This window comes from Caloenas nicobarica, chromosome 26, assembly GCF_036013445.1.
Source record: "Caloenas nicobarica isolate bCalNic1 chromosome 26, bCalNic1.hap1, whole genome shotgun sequence".
Classification (NCBI taxonomy): domain Eukaryota; kingdom Metazoa; phylum Chordata; class Aves; order Columbiformes; family Columbidae; genus Caloenas; species Caloenas nicobarica.
In genome coordinates this window covers 5616276-5638985 of record NC_088270.1, presented here as the reverse complement: position 1 = coordinate 5638985, position 22710 = coordinate 5616276, and the positions used below count along the sequence as shown (strand labels likewise).

The window sequence follows — 22710 nt, the reverse complement described above, 5'->3', positions numbered from 1 at the left end:
CTGTCTCCGATTGTACAATTCCATGTTCCCCCTCGCTGTCCCCGTCTCTTCCAAATAGCAGCGACGCTCTACACAGACTAGTGAACTGAGCCCCTTGCCTGAGGCTGGCGACCTCAGTCCGGGCACAGCTGGGAACCCCCCAAAAACTGCACGCAAAATAACTAAAATAGACGTAAAAAGACTTTGATGGGGTTATTCTTTATTCTGCTTTTAAAGGAGGGGAAGGGGATTGGGGCTGGGAGCGCAGAGCTGTTCTGGATTTCAGACCTCAGGCTGTTTGTGGGCTGTCTCACTGGGCATCAGCAGATCCTTCTTCTCCACCCTGTTTCCCTGCATCCTTTAATCGCTGCTTTTTTTTCCAGTGGCCACACAAGCCTGCGGCTGTCTTGCTTTGTAGCTGATGCCGCTCTCTGACCTAAATCTCTGCCGCGTTTGCTCTCCGGGTGCTCTGGTGTGCTCTGCCTGCTTTGGGGGCTCTGGCCAGGCAGGCGGGGGTGCAGCTGGAGGTGCAGCCCCCCTGCAAAGTTTGGCTTTTTTTCTTTTATTTCCCACTTCCTTGTGTGAGCCTATTGCATAAGAGGGATTTGAGGACTTCTGTTTCACTTGCCCTCCCCCTTCCAGAATAAAGACCTTGTTTTTCCCAGCGTTTTATTCGCGGGGCGCTGTCAACGGCTCAACCAGCCCCAGGCGGTGCTTTCGCTGATCCCGGGAGCTGCAGGGTATCAGGCCTAAGAAGGGCTTAGCCCTGTATTACAGCTTCCAAAGGCCGTGAGCTTAGGGGTTCCCAGCTGCATGTCTGCGACTGGGGCAACTGGGGTGTCCGTCCGTGGCTGAGCTGTGTGGACACTGCGCTTGTGCGGAGGCTCCTGCACCCCCAGCGATGCCGCGATCGCTTCCCCATAGAAACCATCCCCCTGCGACCGGCGCCGTGACAGAGACAACACACACACAACGGGAAAAACAGGATCGCGTACATCCGCATTTATTTTGCAACCCATCGTGTCCTTTTGGGTACAAAAATCCCGGTAGAGAGGTGGCTGTTTCCCTAATCAGCCAAGATTTCAAATCACTTCTTGACACCTGGTCACAGTTTTTATTCTCATCATCCCCCCAAATCCATTTCTATAAGGATAATAAAGGGAAAATTAACCCCTTTAGGTGCATTTTGGTAACGTGTTTTTGAGAGATGCTGTTTACGTAGGGCCACGATCTAATGTCTCCCCCTCCCGGGTAGTCTTCTCTTTAACTCTTTGGTGGCTTGTGACAAATACCTCTCTGAGGTGGCCGCGATGTGACACCAGCCCTGGCTCGGTGACACTGTCTGCGTCATCTCTGTCGGGTCAGCAAAGGTTTCCAACCCCTTTGTGCTGTGTTTTACATGGGGGGGCATAAAATGAGACTGCGGGGGGGAGGTGGGACTGGGATGAAGGCACAAAAACCTCAGAAAATGGTGGTTTGATTTAATTTCCCACCCTCTGTGAATTTGCGAGGGGCGGTGGTCGAGCGGCTGTTTGCCCTCTCGATGGTCCCTTTTCCTTGGCGTTGCAGGTCAGCCTCAACGACTCCCACAATCAGATGGTCGTTCACTGGGCGGGAGAGAAGAGCAACGTGATTGTGGCTTTGGCCAGAGACAGCCTGTCTTTGCTGGGTCCCAAAAACAGCGACGTAAGTAACGCAACCTGGTGTTGTCCCGGGGCACCTTCTGTACCGGGAGAGGCATTGGCGGCTGCTGAGCTACAGCCCTTCTCTGCTGTGCTGCGAAAATGACATAAAGGCCCATCAGTTTGAGTTCAGAGGCATAAAAAAATAAACTTTTACTATCCTCTGTGTTGCCCCGTGGATTTGAGCCCTGAGAGGCCGACTCAGGCAAACTCTAAGGCTTTTCTCCCCCATAGATGTCAGAGTTTTTACCAAATCTGACATAAGAGAACCCAAAGCTTTGCGCTTTTCCCACTCGGGCTTCTCCTCTGCAGGTTTACGTGTCGTATGACTACGGGAAGAGTTTTAAGAAGATTTCGGACAGGTTCACCTTCGGCGGGGGGAACAGCAGTGAGGTGGCCATTGCCCAGTTCTACCACAGCCCGGCCGACAACAAGAGGGTGAGGAAGATGCGGCTTGTACGAGGGGCTTGTACGCTGCTGCACCTCCTGTACGGCTCGGTGATGCTTGGGGGCATTGGAGCGTGGCTGGAGAGGGGGCAGCTGGGGCCAGCAAAGTCCTGTCCTCCAGAGTTTGCCCTCCCAAAGGTTTCCCTGGGACATGTACCTTTCTTACTGCCAGCCCGAGTTCTGCTCTAACCTCCCGGAGTCTGACAGCCTGCTTTCCCTCTTCCTTCCCAGTATATCTTTGTGGATGCGTTCGTCCCTTACCTCTGGATCACCACTGACTTCTGCAACAAGATTCAGGGCTTCTCGATTCCCTTCCGAGCCGCAGACCTCCTCCTGCATGGCAGGAACCCCAACCTCCTCTTGGGCTTTGACAGGTCTCATCCTAAAAAACAGGTGAGCAGTTCTGCTTAGGAAAGGCTGAGGGAGCTGGGGCTCTTGAGCTGGAGAAGAGGAGACTGAGGGCTGACCTCATTCATGGGGATCAATATGGAAAGGGGGAGTGTCAGGAGGATGGAGCCAGGCTCTTCTGGGTGACAGCCAGTGACAGGACAAGGGGCAATGGGTGCAAACTGGAGCACAGGAGGTTCCAGTGAAAGAGGAGAAGAAACTTCTTGATGGTGAGGGTGCCAGAGCCTGGCCCAGGCTGCCCAGGGAGGTTGTGGAGTCTCCTTCTCTGCAGACATTCCAACCCGCCTGGACACCTTCCTGTGTAACCTCAGCTGGGTGTTCCTGCTCCGGCGGGGGGATTGGACTGGATGAGCTCTTGAGGTCCCTTCCAACCCCTGACATTCCGGGATTCTGTGATTCTGTGACTGCTGCGTGCAGAGCTGTCCCAAATTGGCCAGAAAACCCCCTTCCCTACAGATCGCCCTGGTTTCTGCCCTCTGGAGTGGTGAGAATACAGTACCAGCCTTAAATGCTTCCTTTGCCTTTTCCTTCATTTATGCTGGTCCTGCATCCACGCTGCTCCGGACCGTATCGATCTCCCTGCTCATTGCGGTTGTCGCTCGCTGCCGGGCGCTGGCAGCCGGGGCAGGACTGACCTCGGCAGTATCACTTGCGGGCGTGTGGTTTGGCTTTGGGTTGTGCACAACAAATGGCTTCTGGGATACAAACACTTGTTCTCTGCCCTAGAGCTACCGGCGACAGCGTGAAAATAATTACAGCACCTTCAGATAGACACGGGCAGCATAAGGAAAAACTGGAGATAAAATTATCATCACCCAGCACGTGAATGGGGACAATAAAGCAGGGTGTGTGCGCGGTCTGTATGGTCCCTTACCTGGACTGACTGCTGAGGCTCGGCCCTGATATTTACCCTTGCTATCACACCCACATGATTACATTATTACAAGGTGGTTTTATTTCTGAGTTAGCGGCAAGCCAGATGGATCAACAGACAGTAAAATATTCTACTGATAAGAGACTAAAGGACAGTTTTTACCTGTTTGAGTTATACTTCTGCAGCTATAAGGATTGCTGTTGCTCTGGGCAGCTGCTATGAAAGGAGCAGTCATCAAAGTAGTTCTCGGTTCTGTGATGGACGCACGTCCATCCTGCCTTTGCTGCCTGGGGCTGGGTCTCTTAAAGGACTGGGTCTGTTTGGTCCTACTGGACTTTCTTTGTTGTTGCAGCTCTGGAAATCAGATGATTTCGGCCAGACTTGGATCATGATTCAAGAACACGTGAAGTCTTTTTCTTGGTATGTATCAAAGTGTGCTCCAGCCTCGGCCGCCCGCTCCCCTTGCCCAGCAGAGCCCCTGCACCGTGGTGATGTGCTCCACATTCCCCCTGGTTCTTACACACTCACCCCACTTCTTGAAAGGGCTCCTGCTCCTACTCCCTGGTACCTGCTGCCTTCTGCATTGCTCTGTGAGTGCTGAGGTAACACTGCCACCTTTTTTGCTCTTTCCAGGGGAGTAGATCCCTACGATAAGCCAAATACGGTGTACATCGAGCGTCACGAGCCTTCAGGGGCTTCGACTGTCATTCGCAGCACCGATTTCTTTCAAAGCCGAGAAAATAAAGAAATAATCCTGGAAGACGTTGAAGACTTCCAGCTCAGGGACAAATACATGTTTGCCACAAAGTCTGTGGTAAGTACCGTGTGAGCAATTCAGCGTGGAGAGGGACGGTTGATGCTTTTTGGTAGAGTACCAGCACAGCCACAGCGGGGAATGGGTCTAAAGCACAGTGAGAGCATTTTCTAGGGATGCTCCTGTTTGCTGCGGTACCTCGCAGCCTTCCCACCTCGCGTTTCGCTTGTCACACGGGTGTTGCTCAGACACCCGCTTGGCCTCATGCTTCTGCGGACACGAAGCAGCACCTACCGATGCCGCTCTCCCACTGGGATGCGGAGCGGAGTGTCTGCAGGCTGGGCAGAAGTAGGTCAGGCTGCAAAGTGCTGGGACCTGGAAAAAAACCCGGGGAAGATGGACAGTGGCAGAGGAAGGGGGGGATGCGGCTCGGCAGCTCGGTGGTTTGGAGGCTGCTTGTCAGAGAGGATTACCATCAAACGTGGTCTGGCTCCAAGTAGCTTCATGTGCTCCAGCCTGGCAAGGGAGCTGGATTTGCTGTTGCGCTCCCTAAGAACAGAGGATGTGGGTGAGCAAAAATGGAATTTTGGTCCCTCTGCAGCCTAATCTTTTTGCAGCCATTTGCCAGATTCAGACTAGCCTGAAAGAAAGCTAGAAAACATTGGTGCTTCCTCTGAGGGCAAGTCCTTTCTAGATGATCAGAGACACACCACCAGACACGTACAGTCTTATTCCTTCTAGAAGTTAAAGAGCAGTTTTCTTTTTAGAAGTCACGAGCATTGCTTGTCTCCCCCACTGCTACCATCAAGTCTGTTTGAAGGAGCTGCCTTTGCCACATAGGGTGACTCCTTGCAAAACCGCATCGGGGGTCCCAGGCAGGAAGCGGTGAGCGTGTCACCTCCAGCTGCAGCGGTGCCTGACGCTGCCAGGGGACCCGTTTGCAAAGCACTTTTGGTTTGTCACAAGTGTCTTTCTCAGGCAGTACAGCCAGCAACTCTTTGGGCCCATCCCCTTGGCGCTACGCCTGATCTGCAGCCTACTGTGGTTTGCAGAAGATTTTATCTAGGCTGGCTGGTGGTGTTGAATGAATGTGGGGGGTGAGCTCTTTCTCTGCCAAGAAACCACCAGACTTGGGGTGCAGCGCCCTGAAAGCCTGGGGCTGGATTCGGTCCAGACCTTCCCAAGCGTGAACTCGATTTGGAGGTTCCTCTGAGATGTTTCTGCTAATGGAGAGCGCTGAGGTCGCATCACGCTTTCTCCTGCTACTCCAATAAACAATATTACACAAAACAACATTAAAATCAACCAGGCCAGTGGGAAACACAGAGGCTAGGAGGGGGGCCAGCCTGGCTGCAGACCCCTGGTTCGGAAATGACATGCTCAGGTCTGGGACCTGCCTTCTGCTCCTCACCGTGGGAGGTACGGTTGCTTGGCAATACAGAGCCTGGCAAAACCAGGCTGCTTATTTTTGGAGCCTACATCTGGGTTTAGGCTCTTACCACTGACATCCGGTATGAAATAGGTTGCACCCAGCTTTTTACTTTTTTTTTTTTTTTTTTTTACTTTGCGCTGGTGCCTTTCACTTTGTAGAAAGCATTACAAATAGGAAGGACAGGACAGACTGCTCTGCAGAACAAGGACGCATTCAAGCCAGCCTCCTTACCTGCACGCAAGGCGGCTCAAGTCCCAGCCCCCCGGTCTGTGGATTTGCCCCAGTTTTGCATTTCGGCTGCCGCAGGAAATGAGGGTGTTTTGGCAGTGAGAGCTACTCCTAACGTGTCCCTCCGCTCTGCTGCAGCATTTGCAAGGCACCTCGCAGCCGCCTTCGCTCCAGCTCTGGGTTTCCTTCAACCGCAAGCCGATGCGCGTGGCACAGTTCGTTACCAAGCATCCAATTAAGGTAAGTGGTGCTTTCCGAGCAGACCTTCTCTCTCCCTCCTTTTCCAAGGATGCCTTCAGATGTCAACAGCAGCTCTCTGCGTTTTGCCAGACGCTGCAGGGCTTGGAGCTGGGGAGGGACCTCGGATGACCCTGCTTGGGGGTTTGGCTGAGCAAAACCTCCTGTTAGGGTGATATTGGAACTTTATTCTAGCGATTCAGGCCTCTGGGGACATACCGGCGTTCCCAGAGCAGTGTGCAGGTCCAGTACAGTCCTGGAAAGAGACAGACACCGACTTGCTCCAGCACTGGAGGTGGAAGCTGGTGGCAAAGCCCTGATACCCAGAGAGGGGTTGATCTTGGTGCCCATATATAAAAAGCCTGCTCACCTGTCATTTACATCCCAAAGGAATATTATGTTGCCGATGCCTTGGAGGACCAGGTGTTCGTGTGCGTCAGCCATGATGACAACCGTACCAACCTCTACATCTCGGAGGCAGAAAGCTTGAAGTTCTCCCTGTCTTTGGAAAATATTCTCTACTACAGCCCAGGAGGAGCTGGGAGTGACACCTTGGTCAGGTAACGTAGAGTGTGCTTAATCACCTGCAGTAAATGAGAACATCGGTCAAAGAATTAGTAGTTTTTTGCCGCGTTTGATCAAAGTGTTGCCCTGATCCCCAGGCCTGATAGTCGCCCGCTCCCAGACCCAGGGAAGCTGCGATTCCCGGAGCCCATCTTCACATTTCCTTGCAGGTATTTTGCCAACGAGCCCTTCGCTGACTTCCATCGCGTGGAAGGCGTGCGGGGCGTCTACATCGCCACCCTGATCAACGGCTCCTTCAGCGAGGAGAACATGCGCTCCGTCATCACCTTCGACAAGGGGGGCACCTGGGAGCTGCTGCAGCCCCCGGCGCAGACGCGCTACGGGGAGCAGATAGACTGTGAGGTAGGGGGGGGAAGGGGCAGAAACCCCCACAAGGTGAGGCCGCATCTGGAATATTGTGTCCAGTTCTGGGCCCTTCAGGTCAAGAAGGACAGGGAACTGCTGGAGAGTTATTCTGGTGCCGCCATTTTGAGCCCTGAGGTGATTCTGGTGCCGCCATTTTGAGGCAGCTTGGGGGTCACTCCCTTGTTCTCCTGCCCCTCTGCTCTGCCCTGGGGAGGCCGCATCTGGAATATTGAGTCCAGTGCTGGGCCCCTCAGGTCCAGCAGGACAGGGAACTGCTGGAGAGAGTCCAGCGCAGCCACCAAGATGCTGCAGGGAGTGGAGCATCTCCCGTGTGAGGAAAGGCTGAGGAGCTGGGGCTCTGGAGCTGGAGAAGAGGAGACTGAGGGCTGAGCTCATTCATGGGGATCAATATGGAAAGGGGGAGTGTCAGGAGGATGGAGCCAGGCTCTTCTGGGTGACAGCCAGTGACAGGACAAGGGGCAATGGGTGCGAACTGGAACACAGGAGGTTCCAGTGAAAGAGGAGAAGAAACTTCTTGATGGTGAGGGTGCCAGAGCCTGGCCCAGGCTGCCCAGGGAGGTTGTGGAGTCTCCTTCTCTGCAGACATTCCAACCCGCCTGGACACCTTCCTGTGTAACCTCATCTGGGTGTTCCTGCTCCGGCAGGGGGATTGCGCTGGATGAGCTTCCGAGGTCCCTTCCAACCCCTGACATTCCGGGATTCTGTGAAAAGAAGCTAAATTGGCAATGCCACTGCGCGGGAGTCCCTCCTCACCCTCCCAAGCTGGACTAGGTGGGACGAGGGCACGGGCGAACGTGGGACGGGGGATTAATGCCGCTGTGCTTTTCTTCCCCAGTTGTCGCAGGGCTGCTCTCTCCACCTGGCCCAGCGCCTCAGCCAGCTGCTGAATTTCCAGCTGCGGAGGATGCCCATTCTCTCCAAGGAGTCAGCGCCGGGACTGATCATTGCCACGGGTACCCGCTTTCCTTCCCACAGCTGAGCGGGGGCTCGTGGCGCGTTGCTCTCGGGATGTGAGGAACTTGGCAGCATCTAGTTTGCACACACAGGTTACAAAAATGCAGTGAAATTGTGTGTTTTGCCATCTCTTCTCTGCTGCAGTCCCGGTACAGTAATTACAGCGTGAACATTTTACTGCGGCATAGTTACATGAGAAACCTTGCCTGCTTTTTCCTGATCCTCTTTCCTGCTGTAATCCACATGAAGGGTTTCTTGAGCATACAGAAATTCCTGTTTATCTTGCTCTTCTCCCGAAGAAAACACATACTTTCTTTCATCATCTTTATAGCCATAGGTTTTTCCACAGCTGCGTTTCAAACTTGAAAGTCTTTAAAATACTTGCTTTTGAAGGGATTAGTTTATAGTGTGAAAAACCAGCTCCTCAATTGCTAATTTCCTCGCAGGAAAAAAGTAGTTTAGAGGTGTCTGGCTTCATTCTAAGTGATCACTTTGCATTTCTCACAGATTTCTCTCGTTCTTCTAGGCTCCGTTGGCAAGAACATGGCAAAGAAAACAAATGTCTATGTCTCGAGCAGTGCCGGAGCAAGGTGGAGAGAGGTAAGGCTTGCTGGCGTGGTCGTGCAGCGGGTAGGATGTTGGCAGCAATGTAGATAAGTGTTGTGCCACTCTTGGACGTTAACAGTGACCTCTGAGAGCTGTAGCTATAAGGGGATGAATGTTTCTTGAGACCAAGGCACAAAGGTCTTTAGATGAAGGACCAGATGGGGGTTGGCACAGAGTGAACCCCTTGGTCCTCTTGGTGAAGGTGGTAGGTTCATCACACACAGGAAACCTCGCTCCTCCATTTCTTCTTTTCAACTGGCAGGACTTGCCCCCAGCATGCGTTATCTGACCCCTTTTAGATGGGACTGATGGCCAGGACTTTGCATGTGAAAGCATCTGGAGAGGCTCTGGCACCTTCCCGATAAATGAAATGTTGCCCTCCGTTTATGGGGAGTTCAGTGCTGTTTACTAAGTGGGTGTTCTGGTCTGCGGCGGTACTTGTGGTCCGCCTGTGCATTTTGCTCTGAGTGCAATATGGCATTTTGACATCTGCAAGCTATTTAAGTTAAACAGCCTCCTTTTCCTCCTGTAAGTGCTGCGCCAGTCCGGGTGAATGTCTGGGCAGCTGCAGGGCGGTAGGGACATGCTGCAGGTCTGGCTGCTGCCAAAGCCGCCCATGGTTCAGAGCGGGCACCTCTGAAATTCGGCTGGGGGACCAGTTCTCCCTGTGGAAGCCTTGCAGCAAGACAGGAGAAATCAGCAGGGGAGGGGTATCCGAGAGCCCAGATGTCCAGGTGCCAAGCTCCCCTGGCTCGCAGGCAGGTTTGTGCTGAAGTGCAATTAAAACATGCCGAGGAACCATTGAACCGCAGTTAACAGCGTCGAGCTCCTGAGTTTTTCTGGCCCTTTGTATCGTGAGCGGAGGTGCGGAATGACCCGGCCCTGCAGCTCCTCGGCCGAGTGGTGTAACACAACTCCCTTCTCTCAGCTTTGTCAAGCGGCAGGCTGGGAGGCTTGTTGCTCTCCAGATCACTGGTATGGTCTCACAGAAAAGGAACAATGCATTCGATGCCCTGTGCAGGAACGTCCCCAAGAGCGTTAGCAAGCAGGGTCAGGTGTGTACATGTTCTCTGTTTCCATCCTGAGCAGCCAAAGCCTCCATGGATAGGAAAGCAAAGGTCATTCTGTGATGGCAGCTAATATATAGAGCTGGAGATGACTGTGAAATACGGGTTTCTGTCTGTGGGATGGAGGTATGAACCAACTCTGGTGCTTGTTTTGCATGCCACGGCCCCACTTCTCTTTAAGCATTCCAGAAACCTTACAGCCTGACAACCAAAACTTACCTGCAGTCCTAGGAACTTGGAGAGCATGGGGAAAGCCTCGCAGACATGACAAAGAGCTGCAGTGTGGCTAGTAGGTTGAAATGTCCCTTCTAGTCCCTAACATTCTGTGATTCTGTGTGATAGACTCCAGCTCTGTGTAATGGCACTTTAATTCTTTCCCTGCACATGGCACAGGAGGAGCAGAGTCCAGGGCACACTGCTGCTCTTCTGCGCAGCTATATGTTGAGGGAAATTGGTGTGGCTGCTCTTGACAGAATGTGTCTGTCCATAAACACTTGAACATCTGGTGCCTCCACATACTTGGCTTGGCCCCAGTGACCCGAAGCGCTGGTCAGGCAGCATTTCTGGCGAGGCACGCTTTCGCAACAAGCTTTTCCCTGAATTCTGCACAGCTTCGGTGCAGCCCTCAGCACCCCTTCTCTTCCAGGCGCTGTCTGGACCCCACTATTATACCTGGGGGGACCACGGTGGCATTCTCGTGGCCATCGCGCAAGGCACTGAAACCGACCAGCTCAAGTAAGTGGCAGGGCAGGGGGATTGTCACCGGGGCTGCGGTGGGCAGCTCTCTCAATGCTTTTTCTCCAGATACAGCACCAATGAAGGGGAAACCTGGAAAACATTCACTTTCTCCGAGAAGCCGGTGTTTGTGTATGGCCTGCTTACCGAGCCCGGGGAGAAAAGCACCATATTCACCATCTTCGGCTCCTACAAAGAGAGCGGCCACAGCTGGCTGATACTGCAGATCAACACCACAGACGTGCTGGGTAAGGGGACGGGTGACGGGGCTGGCGCTGACACTGGTTGCGCTGGCAGCAGAGCCATCCTGTTTAGTCATCTAAGGCTATTAGATTCCTGCTGACGTGCACGTGAAGTCGAGCACCTAAATACCCAACGAGCACAGAGAAAACCTTTGTTTCTCATGCCCTCCATCCTGTTTGCCAAAAGAGACCCTGGAGAGATGCCCTCAAGTCCCGTTAGCTCCATGGGAGCCAGGGGAGAGAGGGCATCTCCTGTGGGGAACCACCATCCGCTTTCAGGAGCCCTGTCCCTCACGTCTCTCACCGTACCCCCCTCCCTCCTTGCCGAGCGATTTGTTGAAAAGGAGAACGGGAAAAAAAAAAAAAGCCTTCTGAAGGCTTGTGCCCATGAATGTTTTATAACCCATTTCAGCTTTGATTGTAAGGCAGCGTTTTAATCAAAGAGCAGTTAAACCCAGCAGAGGAATTTGCTTGACTGAAATTTATAACTGATTCCCTCGACGTTTTGTTCGAAACAGATCTGTTTGGTAACTAGAATGACTTCATTTAAATGAGGCATCGCAAATTCACTGTCGCTGTGACAGAGCTGCTTGTTGCCTCCTGTCACCGAGTGCCGCTGCGCGCTCCGAGCAGACATGCTTTCTGCTCTGCCCTTTCTTTTGGGCCAGGGCTTGAGCCTTGCAATCCCCAACCTTGTCGCTTCTCTTAGGGGTCCCCTGCACAGAGAATGACTACAAGCTGTGGTCACCCTCCGACGAGCGAGGCAATGAATGCTTACTGGGGCATAAAACCGTTTTCAAAAGGAGGACTCCTCACGCGACCTGTTTCAACGGGGAAGATTTTGACAGGCCTGTCATGGTGTCCAACTGCTCTTGTACAAGGGAAGACTTTGAATGGTAAATACCAATGATTTTCTTTTAGTCTGGATCGTAAGTCTGAGATAAATATCTCTGACCAATTGCTCAGAGTGAACAAACATGCAATTTACTTAGCTCTCGGTATCACTGCTTCATTTTATAGCAAGGAGGACTGAAAACAATAGACTGAAAACATCCTTTCATTAATCACAGCGCATGAGATTTCATTAATGTCTTTAGACCCTTTCAGAAGCCTCTAAAAGGCTCCATAAAAGAGAAAAGTATTGTTATTCCATCACCATCTTTCAAATGACAGTGGACGATATCCCATCACGTATAGAGATCGTCCACTAAAATGCTTGGTGACCCTTTAGCCGCAGGGATGCGACTGGCCCTGCTATATCATTTCACCTGCAATTTGCACGTTACCGACTCTGCACAGCTCTCAGGATTAGGAAACACTCTGGCAAACAGATGCAAAAGTTTGGTGTTAGTAAGGACGGGGGTTCAGACCTGCTTGTCCCATGCTGAGACAGAGCCTGGAAAGGGGTCTGGCTCGTCACGAGCAACTGGGAATACTTTGGGTTCTTACAACTTCTATGCAAAAACAGAGCAGACTAATAGAATAGCATGGCTGCGTTTTTTCTTTCTCCCCCTCCTTCCTCATACCTTTCTACTTGCAGTGATTTTGGCTTTAAACTGAGCGATGACTTATCGTTAGAAGTTTGCGTCCCTGACCCTGAATTTGCTGGAAAACCGTATGACCTGCCAGTCCCTTGCCCCGTTGGTTCAACCTACAGGAAAACTCGAGGGTATGTGCTGCACTTGGAAGGGGAACCTGATCTTCCAAATGCTGGGATTTATCATATTGGTGATTAAAAAAAACCCAACAAACCCCCCACACAAATGCCCCATGAATGGCAGTAAACAAACTGCATGTTTGGATATACATTGCAACTAAGCACCGCTGCTTATTCTGGCTGCACCTGATTGCATGTTAACAGTTTCCATGACATAAATTTTCTGCCTGTGTATGTTGCAGATACCGGAAGATCTCTGGGGACACCTGTACAGGTGGAGACATCGAGTCGCGGCTTGAAGGGGAGCTTGTCCCATGCCCGCTGGCTGGTTAGTACGTACAGGATTGCTTTGGGCACAGGGGCTTCATTCATAAAACCTTTGGCACAAATTCTCAGAGGGCTCTGAGACAAAACCTACGACACAGGAGCTGAGATGCCTTGGTGGGTTACAAATCCATCATCTCCTGTTCTGTCCAGAGGCCAAAGAGCTTCTGAGGGACTGCTCGGGAGCAGCTTCAGCTGTAGCGGGCTTAACCCAACCAGAGGGACAGGAGTTAGACCTAAGATACCCCCAAACCCTTGGGAAAATACCCCTCTGAGACAGGCCACCTTATGCACTTGAACGATGGCTATTTGGGGCCAGAGAAGGGCAGACACTGCCCTTCAACCGCCATGCACATCCCTGCCAGGCTTCGCCTCCATCCTTGTTTTCTCCTCTCAAACATACAAGGCACCGGAGCGGTCTCGTGCCTCTGTGCTGCCAGAGTGATTTGCATTCTGCTTGTTACAGCTTTAATTTAATCTGCCGTCATGAGCTGCATGATTAGCATGCTGCTGTGCAGCAGCTCCCGAGTGAGCCCGAGAGAGGGAAGAGGCTCGGGAAAGGATGGGGCGGCTGAGCCACCAGCCCCACTAGCATGAGGTTTCCCTGCACCGTCCTAAGATTTTTCAGGGTACCAAAGATGTACCAGGTGCCAAATGGCTCGGTGGGTGCCTGGGGAAGCATTCCCTCTGCTGGGATTCACAGCAATGCCGTGCTTTAGTTTTCCTCCTTGTTCAGAGCCTGACACTTTACTCACCCCTCCGAGCCCTCTTGAGCTATTTGAAGAGCTGCATTAGTCATGCTGAGAAGGGCCCTGCTGATTGAAAAATAAACCTGCGGTCCCCACTGAGCTGGGCTTTGAAGTGCCGTGTTCCCACAGTATTTACTGGTCGTCTTCAGCTATGCGTTGGCTCACGCCATGGTAACACTTTCATGTACAGTATCTGTTTCGCATCTCCGTATAATCTCATTAGGGATGCACAGCCAGAGTTTCTTACTGACATTAGCTTTACTCATTAATAGCATTATTGGACTTTACCGGTAGTGTACTAGTGCCCAGGAGACCTTGTCCCGCACCAGGATCCCATTACGCTCGATTCTGTGCAAATTGCTAACAAAACCCACTCTGGGATATTTACCACAGTGCCGGTGTCCCCTGGGACTTGCAGATTTACATCACTCCCACCTTTTAAATGAGATTTTTGAGGAACAGGACATTGGTATTTTGTTTCTAATTGGCGTCACGCTAATGTGGGAAGGAAGTGGTCATGACGGTTTTTGCCAATCTTACCTCCTCCTTCAGCCCCAGGAACTAACAGGGGCACGAGTGCGCATGGGACCCACATAAGGCTATTAGCGTGTTCTCATTAACCTAATCCTGCTGAGACAAAGGGCCTTTGCCTCCTTTACGCTCAAGTGCTAAAACCTGCAGTCAGGAATAAGAAAAAAAAAAAAATACCTGGAGCCTAAAACGGCCAGAGACACCTAAACAAGGCACTCCCTGTTCTTGCAGAGGAGAACGAGTTCATTCTCTACGCCACCCGCTACTCCATCCACCGCTATGACCTGGCCTCAGGCATCAGCGAGGAGCTGCCCCTGGCCGGGCTGCGCGGGGCCGTAGCCCTGGACTTCGACTACGACCACAACTGCTTGTACTGGGCCGACGTCACTCTGGACATCATACAGGTGAGCGGGGAGCGGAGGGGCCGCCACAGTGCCAGGGGCAGGTGTCCCATACACACCCCGAAATACAAATGTTTGGTGGAGGGGTGCTCCTCCTCGCCGCTGTCGCGGCTTTCCTCGCACGCCCGACCACAGAACTTCCTCATCTTTAATTCTGATTTTTTTCTTTTTTTTTAAATTATTTTTTCAGCGTCTTTGTCTCAACGGCAGCTCCGGGCAAGAAATAATCATAAGCACCGGACTGGAAACAGTGGAAGCTTTGGCCTTCGAACCTCTCAGTCAGTTGCTGTACTGGGTCAATGCTGGGATTCCCAAAATTGAGGTACGGCTATGCCCACCCCTGCTACAGAGAGCTTGATTGTGTCAGTGCATCCTTTTGGCAGCTGGACGCCGCCCTGAACTCTCCTTGCTGATGGGGCATTACTGAACACTGCCCCTTGTCCCACATGCCACTTTATTGGCTCTAAATGCAAACAGGGCATTGAATCTAAATGCAAGTACGATAACATTGAGCCCTGTGTACCTACAGCAAGGTCAGCTTGTGAAGCCAAGTTGCATGGCAAAAATAGGGGGGGGAAAACCAACATCCTCGCACAGTACGCACAGTCTGAACAGGGCACAGACAGAGTGCTGCGGTAGCCGGCTGGTCGCTTGGTCACACAGAAGTGTCAATACGAACACCGATCTATTGTCTTTTATCACCTGCCTCACTGTGACTGCTCCCTGTGCCCACGGCAGCTATTTTATCAGGGAGCTGTAATTACCTGCCACAGATTTCCTGTCACTTTAACCAGTGCAATTATCTCCCGTGTTGCCTGCAGTCAACACACCCCTCCTGATTGTGGTTATGACTCTAGGTTGCCAATCCGGACGGAGACCTGCGACTCACCGTCCTCAATTCCTCCATACTCGAACGACCCAGAGCCCTTGCTCTGGTTCCCCAAGACGGGTAAGAAAGCAAGCATTGCAAACAACTTTTCCTGCCAGTAGAACCAATAAGGTCGGGGGGGAAGCTGCAGTGACGCGTGAGAAACAGAGTTGTGCCCTAATACAAGAGCCAAATGCTAGTTACATCTTTCTAAGTACAGTTTTGCTGCAGCTGCTGTGCTGCAAATGTAGCACTAACAAACCTTTAGCTGTATGCACTGACGCAAAGCACTTCAACGCAACATAACCTACACCTGCACTTGCACCACAGAACCTGCAGCTAAATAATAAATAAGCCTCTCTACTGCGTGTAGATCTGCTGCTGGTGGTCATTAGATTTGCAAAGAGCTGCCTTTCCAAATACATGTCTTGCAAGAGACGTGGAATATAAAAGTATTCAAATCTCTGCTTCATAAGCTGTTTCTTTGATGAGCTGTTTTGTTATTATTTCGAGTAACCTCTCTGGCTGCCGGCAGGTTGATGTTCTGGACAGATTGGGGAAACTCCAGAGCTGGCATTTACAGAAGCGACATGGACGGGTCATCGGCCAGGTGCATCGTTTCGGAGGGCGTGCGCTGGCCAAACGGCATTTCTGTGGATGACCACTGGATCTACTGGACCGAAGCCTACATGGACAGGATCGAGAGAGTTGATTTCAATGGGCTGCAGAGATCTGTGATCCTGGACAGCCTTCCTCACCCCTATGCTATTGCTGTATTTAAGGTATGCGTATGGTGGGTACACAGCATTGCTCCTCATAGAATTGTTCTGGTTACAAAAGACCTTTAAGATGCTAAGAGCAAAGCCTCTGTTTCAGAATGAAATCTACTGGAATGACTGGTCACAGCTGAGCATTTTCAGAGCATCCAAAAATAGCGGCTCAAAAATGGAGATCTTAGTCGGCCGATTAAATGGGATCATGGATATGAAGATCTTTTACAGAGGAAAGACAACAGGTAATCACGTGAGTGTGCAGATGATCTTTCCTGTGGTTTAGGAATATGTTCGTCTCCCATTTCCACAGGTCCCCAGGCCACCGGCCCATCCTGGCTGACATTTCATGAGCCTGATTATATCCCCATTTCTGCAGGGATTGATGCATTCAGGCTCCTGTCGTAAGGAATGTATTTCATGGGTGATGCACCCAGCTTGTGGGCTACCAGAAGAGATACTCCCTTATGAAGGAGGGAGCCCACTGGGTGCTGTGGTGGCACCTTAGTTCAGGTGCCTGAGCACTCGGTGCTGCAGAGCTGGCTCCTAACAGGGGTCTGAACCCAAAACCTGGAGTGGTGGGTGAAATTTGGCTTCCCGCGGTGCCTCCAGCCCTCTGTCCCGTTCCTCGTGCCAGGGGAAAACGCCTGCATCACCAAGCCCTGCAGCCTGCTCTGCCTGCCCAAGTCGAACCACGGCCGGAGCTGCAAGTGCCCCGAGGGGGTGTCCAGCACCCTGCTGCCCACGGGGGAGATGAAGTGCGACTGTCCTCATGGCTATGTCATCAAGAACAACACTTGCATAAAGGAAGGTAAAATCATGCTTGGTTCTTGCTGCTGCTTTGTGTTCTGCCATTGCAAGAGCAGGACCTTTCGGCTCCCCTTTGGAAGAGGAGGAGTATGGCCTGTCTTCTGAATACAGTGTCATGCCTCAGCTTGTTTTTGTTTTCCCTTTTGCACCAGAAAACACGTGTCTGCCGAACCAGTACAGATGCTTCAATGGGAACTGCATCAACAGCATTTGGCAGTGTGACAATGACAATGACTGTGGGGACAAGAGTGATGAGAAGAACTGCCGTAAGTGTCCTGCGGTTGCATTTGCCTCTCCACTTTTAGATGTCTGCATTGCACCTGAGATGATGGTCTGTGCTCCCTTCATAGTCACGGAGAGCAAGAGCCACTCTGGGGGTGCAACTCATCTCTTCCTTGAGCACACATTCTCAGCTAAATGGAGGAGTTGTGCCGATATCTCCCCCACGACCAGCTCAGTGCCAATGTCTAAAATTTGGTGAGACTGATGCCAGCCCTCATATGAGGGCACATGTTTGTCTCTCGCAATAATTGTCTTCTGAGGCTAATGGGGGCCACGGCCAGTGCTGAGGTAAAGAGTGCAGATAGAAAGTGACTTTCTGACTTCATCACACAGACATGGGCCTCTGGTTGAACTACTAAATCAAGGAGGTCACCTTTTCCAGTGAAATCAGGGACTGACACCACATGCAGGAGGGGCAGATGTTACATGGCTTTGCAGAGCCTGAAGGGTTTGGATTAGTGCACTGTGGTAAAAGGCCTATGTTTAAAGTAATGAACTGGTGGAGAACCAGGTGTTCCTGGAGAGATGCTATTTATGCCCGTTTTGTCATGATAAAGACTTTATTTTCCTGCCAACACTGAGATACCAGTAGGCAGAGTTCCTAATAATGACATTAAAATACAATAACAGTAACTCGGTCTGCACTGACCCAAGCTCACAGGACGCTGTCTCTCTCAATTCCCTGCACTAAGTGCACATGCTCAGCCAGCAGGAACTGTTGTCTAACCACAACCTCACCTTCCTCTTCATCTCCCCTGTGTTAAGCCACCACTGTGTGCGATGCCGAGAACCAGTTCCGCTGCCAGGGATCGGGGACCTGCATCCCGCTGTCCTACAAATGCGACCTGGAGGATGACTGCGGGGACAACAGCGATGAAAGTCACTGTGGTGAGAGCCCTCACGCGCGTCTCCTTCCTTGACCCCGTGAGAGGGTGGAAAGCCCAGCAGCATTGCGGGGCAGGGTGCTGCTCAGAGATGCCGTAGGGCAGATGAGCTTTGGCAGCTGCCCAGCAAGTGTTGGTCCACAGAATCCCAGAATGTCGGGGATTGGAAGGGACTTTGAAAGCTCATCCAGTCGAATCCCCCTGCCGGAGCAGGAACACCCAGCTGAGGTTACACAGGAAGGTGTCCAGGCGGGTTGGAATGTCTGCAGAGAAGGAGACTCCACAACCTCCCTGGGCAGCCTGGGCCAGGCTCTGGCACCCTCACCATCAAGAAGTTTCTTCTCCTCTTTCACTGGAACCTCCTGTGTTCCAGTTTGCACCCACTGCCCCTTGTCCTGTCACTGGCTGTCACCCAGAAGAGCCTGGCTCCATCCTCCTGACACTCCCCCTTTCCATATTGATCGCCATGAATGAGGTCAGCCCTCAGTCTCCTCTTCTCCAGCTCCAGAGCCCCAGCTCCTCAGCCTTTCCTCACACGGGAGATGCTCCACTCCCTTCAGCATCTTGGTGGCTGCGCTGGACTCTCTCCAGCAGTTCCCTGTCCTTCTGGACCTGAGGGGCCCAGAACTGGACACAATATTCCAGATGCGGCCTCACCAGGGCAGAGCAGAGGGGCAGGAGAACCTCTCTGACCTACCGACCACCCCGCTCCTAATCCCCGCCAGGTCCCATTGCCCTTCCTGGCCACAAGGGCCCAGCACTTGCTCATGGTCACCCTGCTGTCCCCAGGACCCCCAGGTCCCTTTCCCCTACACTGCTTTCCAACAGCTCGTTCCCCAACTTATTCTGGAACCTGGGCTTGTTCCTGCCCAGATGCAAGACTCTACACTTGCCCTTGTTATATTCCATTAAATTTTTTCCCACCCAAGAGGCTGGTAAACAGCAAGGTGGCAGCTCTTGGTCGATCAGGTCTAGGGATGAGGCAGGAAAACAGGCTTTTAAGACCACTCTCTCTGCTTTGCGGGGCTGTGTAGGCTGTCACCTCTGAGATATTAGCCGCCTCTCCTCAGTCGATATCCCATGTAAATCTTTCCTCCTCCTCTCTTCTGGTCCTGACAGCATCTGAACTGTGTGTGCTTGTTTGCAGAGGCTCACCAGTGTAGAAGCGATGAATTCAGCTGTAGCTCCGGGATGTGCATTCGTCTTTCCTGGAAGTGTGATGGTGATAACGATTGCAGGGACTGGTCTGATGAAGTGAACTGCACTGGTAAGCGCTTTTACGGGATCAATAACCTTCTGTGGCTGTCAGTCATTTCTTAAAGCCTTGAGGTGCTGTAGAGACATCAGCCGATGTCTTGTGCCTCAGTTTACCTGCCCAGCAGCCTCAGCTGTCCTCGGCACCGCCTGTAAAACTGATGTTCCTCAGCAGTCTCCTGAGGATAACATCTAGATAGAGCCTTCTCCTCATTAGAAACAAACAGAGAAACGCCCAGAAACCAACCAAGCCACAAACCTAAATATTTGCATGAAAAGAGAGTTCTGAGAGTAGGCAGCACTTCAGTATTCTGAGTGCGTGGCTTTATGAGGAGGTTTAATTTATATTGGTACCACTTATCTCTCATATGAGTTTCTCCAGAGAGAATTAGTACAGGAAAGGAACCTACTTCAAAAAGCATATCGGGTGTGTAAAGCCTAAAGTTGAAATTATCTAAGAGGATCACCATTATTTGAGAAACATTTCATCTGACTCCACCGTCTGCAATTATTGCTCTTATCTAAAATAATTACATTTCACACTGAATACCTAATAGAATATTACTGACACAAGATTGTAGTATTTTGAAATATCTGCAAAGTGCATGTCACTCGCTAACCTAAAATTCAGTAGCATGCGATTTAATTAATTTGAACATAGCTTTTCTTCTCAATAATGACAAGTGCTTTCCTGGTTGAAGAGTGGCATTTGTCTCTAAAGTGACAACATAGCCCAGACTTCAACCGAGATACCCCACTGGCAGATATTTTTGTAAACAGGAGACTAAGGAAAGCCAGGGCCCTACTCCCTTGGAAACCCAAGGAGATTTATATTTCTAATTTGCTTGGCAAGACAGAAGAGCCTTGCCTGCCTTAATTAAAGGCTGTCTCTAAGTCTGTTCTTCCCTGCATGCGGGACCCTGCTGCTCCACCAAGCGTTGCTTGCTGTGACGTTTCTTGCCGTCTCCGGCAAGATGCCACCGCTATCACTTTTACCCAAACACGCCAAGGACCGAGATCAAAGGGAAAGAGCCTCCTGACATTGGGAGAGCTTTGGGACTGCTCGCTAGCCTCCAAGCTGGAAGGTGTCCAGGCGGGTTGGGATGTCTGCAGAGAAGGAGACTCCACAACCTCCCTGGGCAGCCTGGGCCAGGCTCTGGCACCCTCACCATCAAGAAGTTTCTTCTCCTCTTTCAGTGGAACCTCCTGTGTTCCAGTTTGCACCCACTGCCCCTTGTCCTGTCACTGGCTGTCACCCAGAAGAGCCTGGCCCCATCCTCCTGACACTCCCCCTTTCCACATTGATCCCCATGAATGAGCTCAGCCCTCAGTCTCCTCTTCTCCAGCTCCAGAGCCCCAGCTCCTCAGCCTTTCCTCACACGGGAGATGCTCCACTCCCTTCAGCATCTTGGTGGCTGCGCTGGACTCTCTCCAGCAGTTCCCTGTCCTTCTGGACCTGAGGGGCCCAGAACTGGACACAATATTCCAGATGTGGTCTCACCAGGGCAGAGTAGACGGGTTGGGGGAGAACCTCTCTGACCTACTGACCACCCCGCTCCTAATCCCCCCCAGGTCTCATTGGCCTTCCTGGCCACAAGGGCCCAGTGCTGGCTCATGGTCACCCTGCTGTCCCCCAGGACCCCCAGGTCCCTTTCCCCTACACTGCTCTCCAACAGCTCGTTCCCCAACTTATACTGGAACCTGGGGTTAGAACCTTCACTCTCAGCAACCTCTTGCCCCTGGGGCAATAGCTTTGCTCTGGAGCTGCGCTGGGACCTGCCACGGCACAAAGTCCTGGTGCAGGCGGTGGGAGCAGGGGTGCATGGCCCGAGTCAGGGCACCCCACACTCAGACGGTCCCCCCGGCTCTGGTTCCAGCAGTATCTCACACCTGTGAGGCCTCCAGCTTCCAGTGCCAGAACGGCCACTGCATCCCACAGCGCTGGGCCTGCGACGGCGACACCGACTGCCAGGATGGCTCCGACGAGGACCCTGCCAGCTGTGGTAACGTGCGATGCATATGGAGGGAGTCCTGCCATGGGGCGGGAGGGATTTCTACAAACTCACCAAGATAAACCTGCAGAAAACTCAGGGGGATGATTCCCATCCCTCCAAAAGCAGGCAGACACTTGGAGAAAGCAGCTAGTGCTGTGCCAAGGTGTTTTGTAACTAACTGAAGGCAGCTTTAAAATAAACCCGCACAACAGCCACCTAATTCTGAATTTCAGAAAAAAAATGCAACGGCTTCCAGTGCCCGAATGGCACTTGCATCCCAACCAGCAAACACTGTGATGGCATCAATGACTGCGCCGACACCTCCGACGAGCAGCACTGTGGTGAGTAGCAGGGCAGTGGGGGCTGCCGGGGCCTTTACCGCCTGCCAAAGTCTGTCTGGCTGGGAGAAAAGCCCTGCTCAGATAATGGGAAAGCCTTAGTTAGCATTCAGCAGCCTCTGGGAAACAGGCTGCTCTGTGAGCGTCAGCACAAGGCACAGTGCGCAGGGCTGTGATGGAAAGGGACGCTGCATTCAGGGAGGTGACCAAATCCTTCCCAATGCCTGTGCCGAGCTGCTTGTACCCCAATGTGTTCTCAAGGGCAGCCTGTGCTGGGACAGAGCTCAAGCGATTTGTCTTGGCAACTTTCTGTAACTTCCTGAGATCCAGCTGGTGCGCTCAGGTCTGCGCGGGTGACAGCAGGTGGCATTCCTGCTGCCGAGGACAGCAGAGGTGCCATCCCCTCCCTTCCTCACCTCCCATCTCTCCAGAACCCCTCTGCACCCGCTACATGGATTTCGTGTGCAAGAACCGGCAGCAGTGCTTGTTTCACTCCATGGTGTGCGATGGCATCATCCAGTGTCGAGATGGATCAGACGAAGATGCCAGCTATGCTGGCTGCTGTAAGTGTGATATTGTGCATCTTTGCAAAAGGAAGGTTGCATAGAGAATGCCACATCAGAGGCATGGAGAGGAGACTGCCTTCCCTGGGGTTCCAGAGAGCTGCCAGGTCTCCTAAGAGGTAGCTCTGGACCGTAATACTCTGCTCCTAAGCCCATGATTGCCTCTGAGTGTGCTCCTTCCTCAATGTTGAGCTTCGCTTGAGCCCCTGATCTTTACACCAAACCTCTGATGTCCCTCCGTGCCTCCCCTGCAGCCCAGGACCCTGAGTTCCACCGGACCTGTGACCAGTTCAGCTTCCAGTGCCAGAATGGCGTGTGCATCAGCCTAGTGTGGAAGTGCGATGGGATGGATGACTGTGGCGATTACTCCGATGAAGCAAACTGTGGTGAGCAGTACCTTGGGGTCTCTTGTCACTGGACTTCCAGCCTCCTTTGAATCTCAGGAGCATACTGACTTCTTCATGTTTTCTATATGCATTCATGCATACATACATATACATGCACGTGTAGCATTCCACTTGCACATCGTGGAGCATTTTACAGTGAGATCCATATCATTTTCCTCATATTGTAGAGAGGTAAACTGAAGCACGCTGAAAATCTGATATGGCTGGCACATCTTGTGGTTGACTAAGTCATATGTGACCGTATTTACTCCACAGATTCTGAGCCCGAAGCAGACAGGCAGT

The 22710-nt window shown here is 52.1% G+C and overlaps 1 protein-coding gene and 1 long non-coding RNA gene across 4 annotated transcripts in view; one reads left to right on the top strand and one right to left on the bottom strand.

Moving 5' to 3' along the window:
* Window positions 1-984: 984 nt before the first annotated feature.
* The window catches only part of LOC135998758 (uncharacterized), a 48560-nt gene continuing 26834 nt past the window's right edge, over window positions 985-22710 (bottom strand). For 2 of the 3 annotated variants that reach the window (XR_010607651.1, XR_010607652.1), the window contains exons 2-5: window positions 6412-6625; window positions 5808-6297; window positions 2370-2490; window positions 985-1755 (exon numbers count right to left, since the gene is read on the bottom strand). This is a non-coding gene — a long non-coding RNA (uncharacterized LOC135998758). The remainder of the gene's footprint in view (window positions 1756-2369; window positions 2491-5807; window positions 6298-6411; window positions 6626-22710) is intronic. The other variant, XR_010607653.1, reaches the window with a different exon arrangement.
* SORL1 (sortilin related receptor 1) overlaps window positions 1549-22710 on the top strand; it is a 36601-nt gene continuing 15439 nt past the window's right edge. The window contains exons 1-28 of the mRNA XM_065651969.1: window positions 1549-1665; window positions 1974-2099; window positions 2340-2501; window positions 3743-3810; window positions 4024-4204; window positions 5943-6044; window positions 6432-6601; window positions 6776-6968; window positions 7828-7945; window positions 8473-8546; window positions 10266-10354; window positions 10424-10602; window positions 11306-11492; window positions 12137-12265; window positions 12496-12581; window positions 14089-14261; window positions 14449-14580; window positions 15116-15207; window positions 15662-15908; window positions 16003-16141; window positions 16534-16707; window positions 16859-16972; window positions 17754-17876; window positions 19020-19139; window positions 21004-21129; window positions 21354-21461; window positions 21890-22021; window positions 22276-22407. Of these exons, the coding sequence (XP_065508041.1) occupies window positions 1576-1665; window positions 1974-2099; window positions 2340-2501; window positions 3743-3810; window positions 4024-4204; window positions 5943-6044; window positions 6432-6601; window positions 6776-6968; window positions 7828-7945; window positions 8473-8546; window positions 10266-10354; window positions 10424-10602; window positions 11306-11492; window positions 12137-12265; window positions 12496-12581; window positions 14089-14261; window positions 14449-14580; window positions 15116-15207; window positions 15662-15908; window positions 16003-16141; window positions 16534-16707; window positions 16859-16972; window positions 17754-17876; window positions 19020-19139; window positions 21004-21129; window positions 21354-21461; window positions 21890-22021; window positions 22276-22407 (3766 nt within the window). The 5' untranslated portion in view covers window positions 1549-1575. The remainder of the gene's footprint in view (window positions 1666-1973; window positions 2100-2339; window positions 2502-3742; window positions 3811-4023; window positions 4205-5942; window positions 6045-6431; window positions 6602-6775; window positions 6969-7827; window positions 7946-8472; window positions 8547-10265; window positions 10355-10423; window positions 10603-11305; window positions 11493-12136; window positions 12266-12495; window positions 12582-14088; window positions 14262-14448; window positions 14581-15115; window positions 15208-15661; window positions 15909-16002; window positions 16142-16533; window positions 16708-16858; window positions 16973-17753; window positions 17877-19019; window positions 19140-21003; window positions 21130-21353; window positions 21462-21889; window positions 22022-22275; window positions 22408-22710) is intronic.